The sequence below is a fragment of the Athene cunicularia genome (genome assembly GCF_003259725.1).
Source record: "Athene cunicularia isolate RWA chromosome 1 unlocalized genomic scaffold, athCun1 chr1_part1, whole genome shotgun sequence".
NCBI lineage: Eukaryota > Metazoa > Chordata > Aves > Strigiformes > Strigidae > Athene > Athene cunicularia.
Genome location: NW_020799091.1, coordinates 68007942 through 68022149, shown reverse-complemented (window position 1 = coordinate 68022149; position 14208 = coordinate 68007942). Strand labels below are relative to the sequence as shown.

The following is a 14208-nucleotide window of genomic DNA, read 5'->3' as shown; positions in this document are numbered from 1 at the left end:
TAATGCTATACATATCTTCCACATATCGTCTTTCCATAGCACTCATGTCACAGTTGTAACCTTCTAAATAAGGCTGCAGATAGTTGGCTCTGCTGTCGGGGGTGACGGCACATTCCTCATCAGCTGTCATTACATCCACTTCAGAGCACTCATTACTGCACCCGAGTGCTCCGTAAAAATAAGACAGACATCCAGTCTCTCCTTTTTTCCTCACTTTGGTCCACATAATTTTGTTGCTCATGCTCTGCTGGCTGACTTCCAACAACCTCAGTATCTAGCCATCCCATGACAGCACACTTATGGGAGAACTGCCACAGGTTAAGTCTTGCATCTACCCTTTTCAGTGAGCAGGGGTTGCGCTCTTTTTTATTAATCATTTCCTAGTATTTAAATACTTGTTGTGCCAATAGACTCTGAGCACATTGAAAAGACACCAGCTCAGCAGCATGAGGGTCTGTTACCGCAGGCCTCAGGCAAGGAAGGTTGTGCCCCACTAACTCCCATAATACTCAAAACCTGGGCTGTCAGCCACAATTTCTGCTCTCAGCACAGATAAAATTATTTGAGCTGACGTTAAGACAACAAAAATATTTAGCTACCAGGTGAAGTAGGAGTGGGGGAAGGAAGCATTTAGTGAGATTATGCAGACAAAGATTATGTTGAAGAAGATGATGGGTTAACTGTATCTCATCAGGACCTATTATATAGCATTTCTAATTAAGCACACAGACAGACATTTTGTTATAAGTCTAATGTATCTGAAACTCACTGTTCTTTCTTTTTGGCTATTGCTCTTGTAACCAGCTGCATCTCCAGAACTGCAGGCGTTTCCACTGTGGTAAAATATACAACAGAAAAAAAAAACCCAACTTTAAAAGCCCACCAATTTATCCTGTATTTAGTAAGAAAATGAGCTCACACTGGATAAAGTGCACTAGATTGGAGCATCACATTTGGGAAACAAACCCCACTCTCCTTCCTGTCATTCAGCAGCCCCATGATTTTCTAACGAGTCTGGAGATCAATTTCTTAATATTAAGATAAAACCGAACCATTCATTATAAAGATGGCAAAGTATTAGCCATTTAACAGCGCAATGTCTTCCAACTTCTTGCACCAAAATAGTGGGTTTGTATTTGTAGTTGCAGTTTATTTGGAATGATAATGATAATGATAAACATGCAAATAATGAAAGCATAATCATCCTTGTGCTTTGATTTCACAGTTTAAATTTTCTGCACCCTATATCAGTTTAGATGGAATTCTGTTTCTGCCTTTCCCCCTTTAATTTGCAAACATGCCATGATGTTGCACATGGTCAGAATTCACCTGGACCTGCAAAGGCCTGAGCACTGGCTTTTGGTTGAAAAGCCAGGGATGCAGGCACAATAGACTGCTTTCTTGCTTTACCATCTACCTCTCTCCCTGCCCGTTTTGTTGAGGCTGATCCTACAGGAGGGAGAGGCAATGTTGCTAGTAAAAGGGACGTGCTGTGAGAGTTGGATTCCTCCAATCAAGCCCCCATCTGCTGCTGACACCTGCTCGCTGTCTGTGAAGGCATTTCAAACTCCAGGGTCCTTTTGGACTCGGCTGTTTTGAAGGGTGACAGGCAGGGGCTTTGTAGAAAATGTGCTTCCACTGGTGAGTTCTAACACTCAGGCTATCAAATCAGATCCTGGCTGCTGGCTTTCACTGCTGTCATGTATTATAAACCAGGGTACCACCATACGTCCTGAAGGGACAGAGGACAAAATGTAACAGCTTATCTGCCTGAAAACTCAAGCCACTTAAAATGCCTCCTCTCACTTTTCTACCGTCCATAGGACTGACCCTTGCCACCTGAAAAAATTACTTTTCCCTCCACCACTGCTCTCTGCCTTGAAGGTAGTGCTCCAGTGGAACAACCAAACTGACTGACAGGGCACAACATTCACTTTGGGTATGTTTGGGAACTCTGTTGACTCTTTCTCCCAGATATTTTAGGGTTGGTGGCCGGACAAAGGGAAGAATGTGTAAGTAGAAATGTTTCATAACCCTTCTTTCAAATGGGTCCTTCCTGCAGATTTCTAAAGCCTGTGAAACAAAATTAATGAATATTTTCCAGCTCCTGCTCTCCCTGAGAAGGCGGCCAGCTGTATCTTCTTCTGCTGCTACTATGGCAACACATATCAGCATTGCTCTCCTCCAGTGGGCTGGCTCCCGCGTCAGGCTGGCTCCCCGCTCCCCCCAACACAGGGATGGCGAGGTGTGAGAAGGGGTGCTGCGTGGGTCCTCCTGCGCCCCAGCAGCCAGACGGGAGCTCAGTGATGATTATGTGCAAATACCTGTGGAAAGCTAACATCTACGTGCTCCCGCTGTTAGCAAATGAGGTTTGGACTCACCCGGTACCCACAGAGGTGTTCAGCTGACACACAGAGCTGCTCACTTTCCCTGAAGAGCAGTGCCTCAGTAAAGATGGGCTGAATAAAGACAGAGCACACAAAAGAGGATGTTGGTGGGATAAGGGTAAAACAGGCGATGGCAAAATCACAAGGCGTCTCAACATATCTCTTGCAGAGTTTGGATGATGCTATGGGGTGGGAACTAGAGCTAAAATGAGGAATACAATGATGGGGATGACAGAAAGACTAACAGAGAAGGCAAATGGGAAGGACAAAGGAAAAATGAAAGGAGGGAGGGTTGTGAATATGTATGCTGTTGTCTGTCAGATTAGACTGAGATTAGAAAAGCTAATTTGCTAGAATCAGATCAGATTTTTTTTTTTAAATTAAAAAATCATGGGTTTGCTTCACTAGAAAGTCAGAAGCCCAAACCTTCCCTATTACTAGAATCATACAGTAACTCTTACAAAACCAAAATTTGCTAGCATTTTTTTAACACTGCTGTACCAGAACAAGTACTGTTTTAGGGAAAGCTTGTCCTCAAAGCTCCCATTCCTAGAGGGCACCCTACTGTAATGCAAATCAGTAAATACCATATTCCCTTAAATCTCCATAATACATTTGGACACCTCATTGATTACAGTTGTGTTTATTTACACTACATTCATAACATCATCATCAGAGCTGTGGCACACATATCTCAAAAAAATCCAAGATTTCTAAATGAGTCGACTCACAGGTGCTGTATCCTCATGACTCCTCGTGTGAACTCATTCCAACCCAGCCAACTGATACATCTGAGGCCCCACTACTACCAAAAGGCAAATGCCTTCTTTGTAGTCAAAGGCAAACTATTATAATCTTACTGCCATTTCTATGACACCAACAAGCACAGCTCCCAGCCTGCCAGATCCTGCACGGGTCTAATTCCTCACTGCCAGCACCATGTCAATTGCCAGCTATCTCAATATGGTCAAGAAATATTCTTTTCAGTAATTAGAGAGAGAGGATCATAGTTTTGAAACCATCCTTTTCTTCACCAACCTGTAGGCTGGGGATGCCTTGGCTTCTCAACCAGGCTCCCAGCCCCACCTTTCCCTCAGGTGGGTGCAACAGAAAAAACATCTGCATGTTGAACTCTATTCAGGCATGGGAGGGAGCAGTAGTCATTTTGGACATGTTCACTACTCCAACAGGCATCTCCTGTCTCTGACAGGGAAATGGCAACAAGCCAGACAAGTATATCCCATTAGCAGGGTCTGGTCCACAGGCCAGCCTTTCAACTGCACTAAAATGGTATATTTAAAATCTTCTTCACTGTATTTTGGAAATTTACACAACAACACACTCTCAAAAATTGAGAAGTTTTTTTAAGTTAATTGCTGCAATTATATGATTACTTCCATGAGAATAGAAGTTGTTCCTGCAGGTAGAAAAGTCTTCAAGTTTTCATTACTCTTTTTCTAAATTTCAATTTTCTAATTAAAAAAAAAAAAACCACTAAAATTTGGCATTGATGGTTTTATCAATTTCATTGGATCATAAAAAATTAATTCTCATTTCAAAAAGTACTGAAACCTACTGAGAGGACAGTAAAGATGAGGTATTTTCTTGATGTGTTCCTATCTATTTGCAAAGAACATCCAAAACTCACTGCAGATGGAAACAAACTCACTTATTGGGTTGAAGGTGCTGCTTATTTTGTATGTGACCTAATTATTTCTTTCGGAGTTGTGTTACTCATGCTTCTCTGGCTGTGTTTTGTGCTTTTTTTATTGCTTTCTCTCTATTTTTTCCTGCTGTCCTTTATCAGATACTAAGAAGTAACTGTGGCACCCAGCTGCCCAGGTGTTGTGGATCCGCATATTGGCTTGGGACAGGGACATGTGGCTGCATTTAGAGTGGAAGCTGTTCTAATTTCAGGTGTCTGGCTTCACACAACAGCTTAGTACATAAAACTGTCTTAAATGAAGGAAGCATGAGACAAGATAATTTTGTCCTTACGAGACTTTTCTACTATTGCAACTAGAAAGATTATCTTTGTCTGAATACAATCATTATATTTTGATTATTTTTTTTTTTTTTAATCTGGGAAGTTATCTCAAGAAACTATATCAGGATCACTCGATGGCTGGTTGATGTCAGCCCTTTCCCTGGAATACACCTCTTTTTCCTTGGTTTGACCAAAATAAATATATTTTTTTAGGAGTTAGTCTGGGCAGACACCCCTGGCAGCTGGTGGAGGAAAGGGAGGCCTGCAGACAGTGCAGCAGCTTCTCCATGGTTAAGCATGGGCTACAGCATGTTCCCCAGCCCATCAGAGAACATGGCTGGTTTCCATGAGGAAGGCCAAGGACAGAAGCTGTGCTGGCATATGTGGTGCTTCTGGCTCCCAGCAATGGCTAAAGTCCTTGTCTGTGCACCTGGCCCAGACTTAGCCAACATCGCTTCCTTGGTTCCCTCTACCTTTTGTAATTTTTCCTCATGTTTCTATGCTGGGAGGAAAAAGAGCAACAATTCAAGTTGTTCTGTTCTCTCTCATCTATTCTATGACCAGAACTAGCAGCTCTCCTACTATGCCCAGCAAGACTGATGTTTTCAAGTGACGTTGCAGGGAAGCACCTTTCTTTCCTTGAAGACCATCAGAGACTCAGCCAGAGACCTGCAATGTTACTGGAACAGTGGCCAACACCTTTCCCTCTTATGGATGTCAAATCTTAGGCCTGTTCTGGTTATACTGAGTGCACAGGTAGTGAGGAATACCACTTCAGTAAGGGTCTCATAGGAAACGATCCTTGAGTTGCCAATGAATAATTTGTTTGGTCTTACAACAACCAACTGCCACTTGATCATCTGCAGAACCTGATCCTCTACCCTGTCCCATTCTTTACCGTTGTCACTCTATGGACTTCTGCAACATTACTCTGCTATAAAACTCATCAAGGCAACAAACCTATGGGTATACTTTTTACATGCTCTTGCAGAACATGTACTCAATTAAGTAACTATAATATAAAATATCACAGACACTGGAACAGTTTCATCATCACTAGAACACCTGGGTGCTTAACAGGCTGACCTGTATACCTCTAACATTCACGCTATAGAAAAATACTATATCTTTGTATTAAAGAATGGAAGCCAAAGTACAGAATTTATCCACATATACATCAAAGTAATGTACCAGTCTGTAAAAGTGAGGATACAAGTCTGGTCTCCAAACTCCAAGGCATTGGCTTCACCTATTTTTCCTCTCCTGGGCATTTAAAAGGAGTGTAAAACTGTTATGGAGTGGCAGCACTTCCCTTCCTGTTTTCTGGGGAGAAACGCAAGCCTGTGATTTAATTCAACCAGGAGCTTAACCATGAGAGCTCTTCCTTGCCTGCCCACAACCAGACCATGCTCACGTCTACACCTTAGGCTGCCAAAGTATCTTACATTAATCAATTATTTTTAGACTTTTTTTGTTTTTCAGTTTATACTTGTCTTACACATTTTCTCATTGTTGTTCCCTTACAATAGGTTATTTTAAAATCGAAATTTTAAAATAAAGTGAAGGAAGTATTTTCAAAGTAATATGCCTCATTGTTTCATATAGTAAAAAAACCCCAGATAGCATGATTGCATTTCAAAACAGTGCAGTCATTTATACTTTAATACATGTCTCTTCAGCCTACTATTTAATAAGGAAGATGCTACAATGTCATGAAGCTATTTCGATATGTTTATAATTATGTTATATTATGTTATATCCTATTATAATAATATATAAAATATATTAGAGTCTCAATATATATTTTAGATTTGGCACGAGTTCCTGCTCTTAAGGTCTACAGGGCTAAAATGTCCAATTCAAGGAAGACCGATTAGGCAGGGCATGTTTTCAAAATGGAGCTTGTCTATTAGGTTGCAGCACTTAATGGCACAGCACTTTTATTGTGTGTATAAGAGTAAGAAAAATATAATACTGTTGTCAGTGTTAAAAAATTATTTACAGACTTTTATGGACAGACAATATATAGACCATCATATGACTTTTTATGATTAAAACATTTTAAAAAACAAACCTGTAATCATTTTTTTCACACAGAAGAGAGTAATAGTGTGCATAAAAGGTAGAGTTCTCCTTGATAGCTATTCCATCATAATGATACCTACAAAATAAAAAAAACCCTGACAATCATGATTTTCAACAAGTCAGCAGATAATTCATATTTCTCCTTTGAAAGCAGATTACCATTCTATTTAAACAAGAAAAGGTCAAGTAAAAAAAGCGACATTTGTTTTTTAAATTCTCTTGTAAATTTATTTTCCCTAACAGAAGATAATTGCACAAACTCTTCACAAACTCTGTTTAACAGTTTTTGTCCTGGAATAATACCTTCTTCTAAATGAAAAAAACTTAAGCCAGGAAATGGGGTGCAACAGATTTCTAGACATCAGCTAGAAAAGTCAGGGCCCAGAGTCTGAGCTGGTAAAGGACCCCGTATGTCCATGGAAGTTGAAGGATTTAGTGTAGTTGTTCTGCAGCCATTCACAGTAGCTTAGGGACTGGCTGGCCCATCAGTGGTCATGACAAACTAAAAGCCAAGAAACCTGCCAGATCTTCTCTATGGTTTATCCTGACCTCGGTGAGCAGCGGAGTCGCCATCCAGGCTACCCAGATGCTACCAGCTGGCTCTTCCTAGGCTGGGTCCCTGGGAAGCCAGGGGAGCCGCCCCTGCAGGGGTTTTTGGCCACTGGCAGCCAGCAGATGGTAACCTTCTGCTGATGGGAAGAGAAAGCATGGAGGCTGGGAACTATCATGTACTGTCCCAAATCCTGAAAGCTATGAAGAGAAGCCTGGGAGTGTCTGTGGTGAGGCACTCCCAAAATAAAGGATCTTGCTGGATCAAGCAAGTCCAGACTAGTGGAGAAAAGTCTCAGATCAAGTAAGGGCATGTTAGTCTCAAAGCAAGTACTTGACAGATACTCAAAGTTCTTGTAAAATTACTGAGTCTCAATGCCCTTAAAACATCCTTTTTTACAGTCTGGATGTTCAGAGTGTGATTATAAATTTGGACATTGATTCAATGAAAGAGTATTGAAATCTCTGTGCTCTAGAAGAGAGGGAAAAGAAAAGAAAGCACATGTAGGAGGAGGATCTGAGGAGGTCTGATTTGAATGGTTTTCAACTGTTTACAACATTTCCATTGACCACCAGTACATGCTGGGTCACTCCACAGATATGTGCAAGGATGAAAAGCACAACACAGACATTAATCACGGCTGCCACCCCCATGCATCCTGGAGCCAGACTTTTCTGACCTGGTGTCTCAAGAGCTCTGAGTAAGGTTGTGATGTCTGGCAGATGCCTCATGCAAGCCATGCTGTACAGTACAATAGCCAGTACAAATTGGAACACTAATTTTTTTAAAACCAGTCTGATCTGGAGTTTATGCCCTACCAAAGCAGCTCTGACGTAATTTTCATGGAATTAACTCTATTTTAATGTACTTGGTGACATCATGAATCACTTTGGATCTTGCAATGTATTAAAGACTTGCAACCAACAATTCAGCTGCTGTATTACAGTGCTGGAGCTGAACATTCAGCCATTTAAAAATTTTATTAGAACAGTTATAAACAGCTTATTTAAACAAAAGGAAGCAAACCAATACCTGATATTCCCTCTTCTGCCCAGTCTTCTTGTCCTCAGACCTGGGAAAACTGACTGAATAAGCTGAAAAAAACAAACAGAAAATTAGAGATGCTTGGCAAATTCATTCTAAAACATGAAAATATATCTGCTACATTTTTTTCTTCTTAATCACTTCCTTTGCTTTCTACCATTTGCAGGCTAATACCTGTTCTTACCTCTCAAATGGTAACTGTTGAACTGAACTCAATCAGGCTTTTGTGGATCAAAACCTAAGTAAATTAAGGGATTACCTCCCTCAGGAATTTTTTTAGACTACTCTGTTTTACCTTGCACTTAAACATGGTCAGTGCATAAATGAGGAGACCACCCACAGTCAGGTGGGGTATATCAGCTAGGGGAACTTGAAGGTGCCATGGTTCTCCAGTACTCTTCCAGTCCTCCAAGCCTTACTCATTTGAGTAGGGCTTAAACAAGGGACTTCACCTACCTACTCAGTCTTGCAAGGAGTAGTTGCAGGATAAGGCCTGATGTATCTGTTTTAAAAAGACCTGAATCATCAAGTTGCAAAGCAACTTTTGACCACCATGGTGGTCAATGTGAACTGAGGTCACATAGTGTCTGTTAAGGTTAGGCCCTACAGAGTAATAAGATACTGTCAGGGTAATAATGCACTTCACTATGATTATTCTGCATGAGCTGTTCCGTGAAGACAGAGACTAACTCAGGACAGCTGGAGCTAACATTTCCTATATAGCAGGAACAGAGGGCTGAGTACTCAACATTAGTGAGGCGCAAGAGGAGCCTCTGCTCAGCAGTGCAAAGCTTGGACTCCATGCAAAGTGTACTTTGCTGGTCCAAAAGGCTGATAAAGGACAAATTTTCCCAACTCACACTAATGTGCACCTCCAGTTACAACAGTGCTGGAGTGTTCCTGTTCTTTGCACCTTTCTGCATGCACCAACCCCAGCTGCTCCCTTTCTCAAACTGGTGTTCTAGCATAATCCCATTCTCCTAGGACAGCCTATGAAACTGGGGCTTCTGTGGCATGAGACACATACTTCCCACTACCTCTTCTGAAGAGATGGTGGTGTATTTGGGCAGAGGGATATGGCAGATGAGACTAGTAGTGTCTTAAATCATCACAGTTTGATTCACATGGGGCTTGACTGCAAAAGTCCTTACAGTCTACATGCACGTAATGCAGTCAGGTTACTACAGCTTGATGAATTATTAATATCTCAGCCCATTAGCTAGGCTGTGGTAACCAATTCCATGTGCACCTTTAGTTTTAAACTAGGGTTGCTGCAGTTCCTGCCCTCCTCAGCCTTTTCCTGCATGGTCCCACTTTCTGCTGCAGAAGGATAGATCATTTCAAGACATCGGGGAGCTTCACCCCAGCTTGCTCACTTGGGATATGTTAACTTGCACCGCAATGCACTGGGTGGGTTAAGGCTGTGAGCAAACAGTTGCAAGCACCAGCCTATAGCAGCTATGTCTCATCAGCTAAGCTCTTCTGCGTGACCAGACTCATGCTTCATACATGCCTGTCACAACTTAAAAGTAAAATGCATTAATTTAAACCACAAGAAGGCTTAGCTTACAGGTGGTAACTCAATCATGCTGGGGCACCTGAAAGTGTACCGACAGGATGGGATTAATCTTACCTACGTGGTTACAAGGTGGAGGTGTCTAAGCTAGTTGCTGCAGAGTCTGGAGTCAGTGGAGAAAAACAGGCAGTTCTGAGGCACATTTCATCTGGGCTGCCTGAGATGGCCCACTTAGGGTGAGAGGAACAGTATGTAACTTATTTCTCTCCCTTGGCTACCAAGAGATTTTAAGGTGACTAGCTTCACAGCAGACATCTACCATGAGCCAGGCACATTCAACCCATGGGCTTGGCTGATGGGTGATGATCCATTAAGCTATCATAATAAATCATACCGGAACACGCAAATCTTAATTTTAAGTAAGTGTGATTTAACTTAGCCAGTAAAAAAATATAAAATAGATTCAAGTGAATTGAGATAAATTATTCATAAAGTGAGGTTATCTGCACAAATGAAATTGATTTCAGGTACAACTTTTACTTAAATTATTTTGGTTTTGTGTTAGAAAAATGTTTAGTAGGTTCTACTATGGGCACTAATAGAATAATATTAGAGTAAAATAGGAAATTCTGAACAAAAAGTCTTAGTAACAAATAATCACAAGGCATTCTATCTTCCTTAATTTGTTAAACAAAGTTGAATAGCTATGAGTGTTTGTTGCAATTGGCATTTCTAAGTGGTAATTGCTCTGTGGGTTGTATCAACCTCCAGGTATTAGAAAAATTGAACTATTTGAAGAAGATTGGGTTTTATAGCTGCATTTGTTTGGCTTGGATGATTCTATAACAACTTTTTTTATTGTGTGTTTGGAGAAAATTCTCCATAAGTATATTTAAATAGGAAAGTACAAAATTATGTAACAATTAGAGGGGTCTTTTAAGGACAGAAGAATCAGCTTCTCAGGACAAGTTTATTGGCGCTGTTTACCCTGGTAAAGCTTTCTAAAATATACTGGCAAAAAAAGTCTTTGTTAGTATAACATATACCAGTTCCCCGAAGAAAATAAACTGCACCACAAAGAAATTTTCTCTAGTAAAAAGTGTCCACACTCTACACACAAGAGGTCTTACCAGAAATACATTGGAAAAGACACAACCATAATACATTACATATTCACTCTTCTCTGTTACTTAATCTCTTTTGATATGCAGTACATATACTTGATAACCAGATTTTCTGTTTAGGTATCTCTGCTTCTTATCTTATATATCCTATCTACTCTGTACCTTTCCAAAGGTGGCTGCATTTACTCGATACTTGTCATTTGGACTGCAGCTTCCCATACATAACTCATATAGTAGCCATTTGGGTACAAGGCCTCCTTCACACAAATAGAAATTATCAGATACCCTTTAAAACAAACAAACAAAAAAACAATGGGTTTAAGTCACAATTAGAAGAAATAATTTTTAACCTGTGATTGTAATAGGTCACCAGGTTTATGGTATACTCTGTAACAGTTACTATGATTCTATAGAAGCATAGAATAAAAAAAATTTAAAAAGAGCTACTATTTTTATGTTAATCTGTATTCTGGGAAAAAGATATACTTCTTATATGTGTATATATATGTATATGTATATATATATATATATATATTCTATGTTTGGTTTTAGCTTTTTAAGTTCTACTTTCCTGGTTTCTGGAGTGTAAAGAGAGGTCATGGGAGACTCTGCTAATAAATTAACTAGATAGTTTTTAATAAAAAAATACCACTTAGTAATATCATTATAAAATCAACACCAATACAACAAATATTAACATCTCTCTAATAGGTTGCACCTTTGATCTTCTAATTATAGAGTTCTCCACTATACCAAAGATAATATGATGAGAATTTTTCCATCTAAAATGTCCAATATGATGTTTAGGGATAGAGAGTACACGAACTATGAAGGACCAAAGCCTGTTCTCATACAACCTCACTGATTTTATCACAAGTTCAATAAGAGAACAAAATTTTAATTTACAGTTACTATGTAACAGAATTGTCAGTACTAAAGCTGGTTTAGGTGTTTAAATATTCATCCTTTGGCTAAATCACTTACTCATCCTACTTATCAGAATGGCCATAGTCAAGTAAATGCAACTACTTGTGTGAATAAGGTGAGGAAGATGTAAACTTAGTTACTTATGAGCCTAAGGTATTACCTTCATCAGAAAAAAAAAAAAACCCAAAAACCCTTTAATTATGAGATAATGCAACGATTTCAATGTCAGAAGATAACAGCCTCCTGCAGTACAAATACAGGAGCAAAGCTGGAGCAAGGAAGCAGAGGAGATTAATTTTCAAAGCATGACACACTGATCATATGACAGTGTTTTCTGACTCTGCTTCCGTTATACCAAATGGTTTATGCATATTTAATTAATTTATCAGCTGAATGCCAGTGCAGCACAGTGCCAGTTACTCACTGTGCCTTTACTGATAATCAAGTTGGTTGGTAAAGCAGACTTTTCATAATCACCAGGAGAAGATAAGCCAGCTGGATTTTAAATCAGCATCCTCTCTTTTATTAGTAGCCTGATTTCAGTCGACCCAGTATTTATCTTTCTCTATTAGCTGTATTGGCAGTAGATAGTGGATAAGGTCTTCAGCAAACCGGCTTGCTAGAACAGACTGAGCAAGAAAGATGATGGCTGTGCAGCCTGACGAAGTCTACCGCACCTTTTATTCATGCCTTCTCCCTTTTCTCCAGGGAAGAAGGCTGGCTGCCTTCCCCAGGCTTCCCTCTCCCTAGCAAAATGCCTCGCTTTTACCTTCTCAGACTCCATTTTCCCCCCCACCAACCCAGGAGGCTGGTGCTGCGAAGCACCGGGGCTGAGCTGTGCCCTGCTCCAGGCCAGCTACTCACCACCTCCAGCCCACCGCCTGGCAGCAAAGGCTTCACTGCAAGATGTGAGCAGGAACCTGCACCAAAGATATGGGATCTGCTGCACTAATGGGGTATTTCCCATCATGGGGCTGAAAGGTAAATGAAATTTATTCTAGATAAGAGTCCTGACGGAGCTCTGCCTCCCAGCAGGCAGAAATGCTTGTTTCTGAAGGAGCAACCATCTCAAAGCCCTTCGTAATTGAGCAGTCCCAGAGGAGATTAAACCTAAGTCCAAATTCATCCTTAATATAACACCACAAGAGTCACTGGAAGTGCAGCAGAAATTAATTCATGCTTCAGTAGCTGGTTTCTGCCAATAGTTTTGCCTCAGCATGTAACTTTTTAGTGACAAAATATCTCTGAATTTCAATTAGTGAATTTATCGTCTATTAAACTGCCAGCCTTTTTCAAATAACAAGTCAAACACATTCTTAGTGCTGACACATAATACAGAAATACTGTCTATCAGGAAAAAAAAAATCCACATAGAAAAGAGCACAGTGCTCATCTTCTTGCCTATTAGTCCCGAGGTTCTCAAACCTGAGTGTTTCTGGCATACATCGAAACAAAACTGTTAATAAAGACAATAAAATCAAAAGGAAAGAGTGGTAAGGGAGGAAGATGGAGGTTAAAGGAAAAGCATTTTTCTCCATTTATCTCTGACTTTCTATCCACACTTTCTGGGGGTTTTGTTATCTGATCGGTTCTAGGACGTCCATGGACTCCAGGTTTTGGAGGTTTGCCACATGTTATATCTGAACCTGTGGCAGCCAGGCCATTATATGGGTTTGCAAGTCTGCTGTTAAACCATTTCTGGACCAAAATCTGTCAATGCGCCAACTGTAAAATGAAGCTAAATATTTAAATTTTTTCAAAACATGAAAGATTCAGAATGTTGTCGTGATGAAAAAATCATCAGTTCAACCTTTCAAGGATTGTTTGTGATTCAGTTTTATGCAGTGTCTGAAACTTGTTGGATGACCTTGGATGAATCTCTTCCTTCAGTCCTTCCTTCCTTCCTTCGGCAGTGGTTTCTGTATCACAGCAAAAGCACAGACTAACTCCCGCTGCTCGGGTATTACCGAGAGGGGGAATTAAAAGATTTGAGATTACTTGCTGTCAGGTTAAAAGTTTGCTTGTATGTGTTGTTACTTGTGGTGTTATGTGTTGTCACAAAGCTTCAGCACCGATTATCTGGACTCATCTGTGCTTGGGGAAAGAAGGGAAAGTAAACCTGGTTTCTCTTTGGCTGTCACACAGCAGGCGATGATTTTTTTCAAAGAAAAGGGTGATGACAATCTAAGTCCACCACAGAAAGTATCTCGCTGAGGAGTTCAACCATTACCTTTACCTCAAGGAGACCTAACCTGGGAGAACGTCAGCATCACCCTGAATGCCAGCACACCAACAGCTGTGCAGCCTCGCAGCTACTCGTGGGCACCCACCACGAGTGGACGGTCCCACCAGCTGCCCCGCAGCATCGCCTCGAGTGGGTGGAGACGGACTTCAGGGAAATTTCCCTGCCTTCACGGCATCGTTTATGCACCACCGAGACGATGGAGCCTTTACAGCAAACCAGACTTTCGTCCTACCAAACTGCGATAAGCGTTACGAGTGGGACTCCCACCCCCGCTGTAGCAAGCCCACCCGGCCGGTCCTGCGAGCCCCGTGGCGAGTGGGGGACACCAGCCGCGCCCCCCCCC

The 14208-nt window shown here is 40.9% G+C and overlaps 1 protein-coding gene across 1 annotated transcript in view; it reads right to left on the bottom strand.

Annotated features, from left to right (window-relative positions):
• RFX8 (RFX family member 8, lacking RFX DNA binding domain) overlaps nt 1-14208 on the bottom strand; it is a 51535-nt gene that overhangs the window by 18971 nt on the left and 18356 nt on the right. The window contains exons 2-5 of the mRNA XM_026845902.1: nt 10856-10979; nt 8042-8103; nt 6470-6535; nt 770-833 (exon numbers count right to left, since the gene is read on the bottom strand). Coding sequence (XP_026701703.1) covers nt 770-833; nt 6470-6535; nt 8042-8103; nt 10856-10979 — 316 coding nt within the window. The remainder of the gene's footprint in view (nt 1-769; nt 834-6469; nt 6536-8041; nt 8104-10855; nt 10980-14208) is intronic.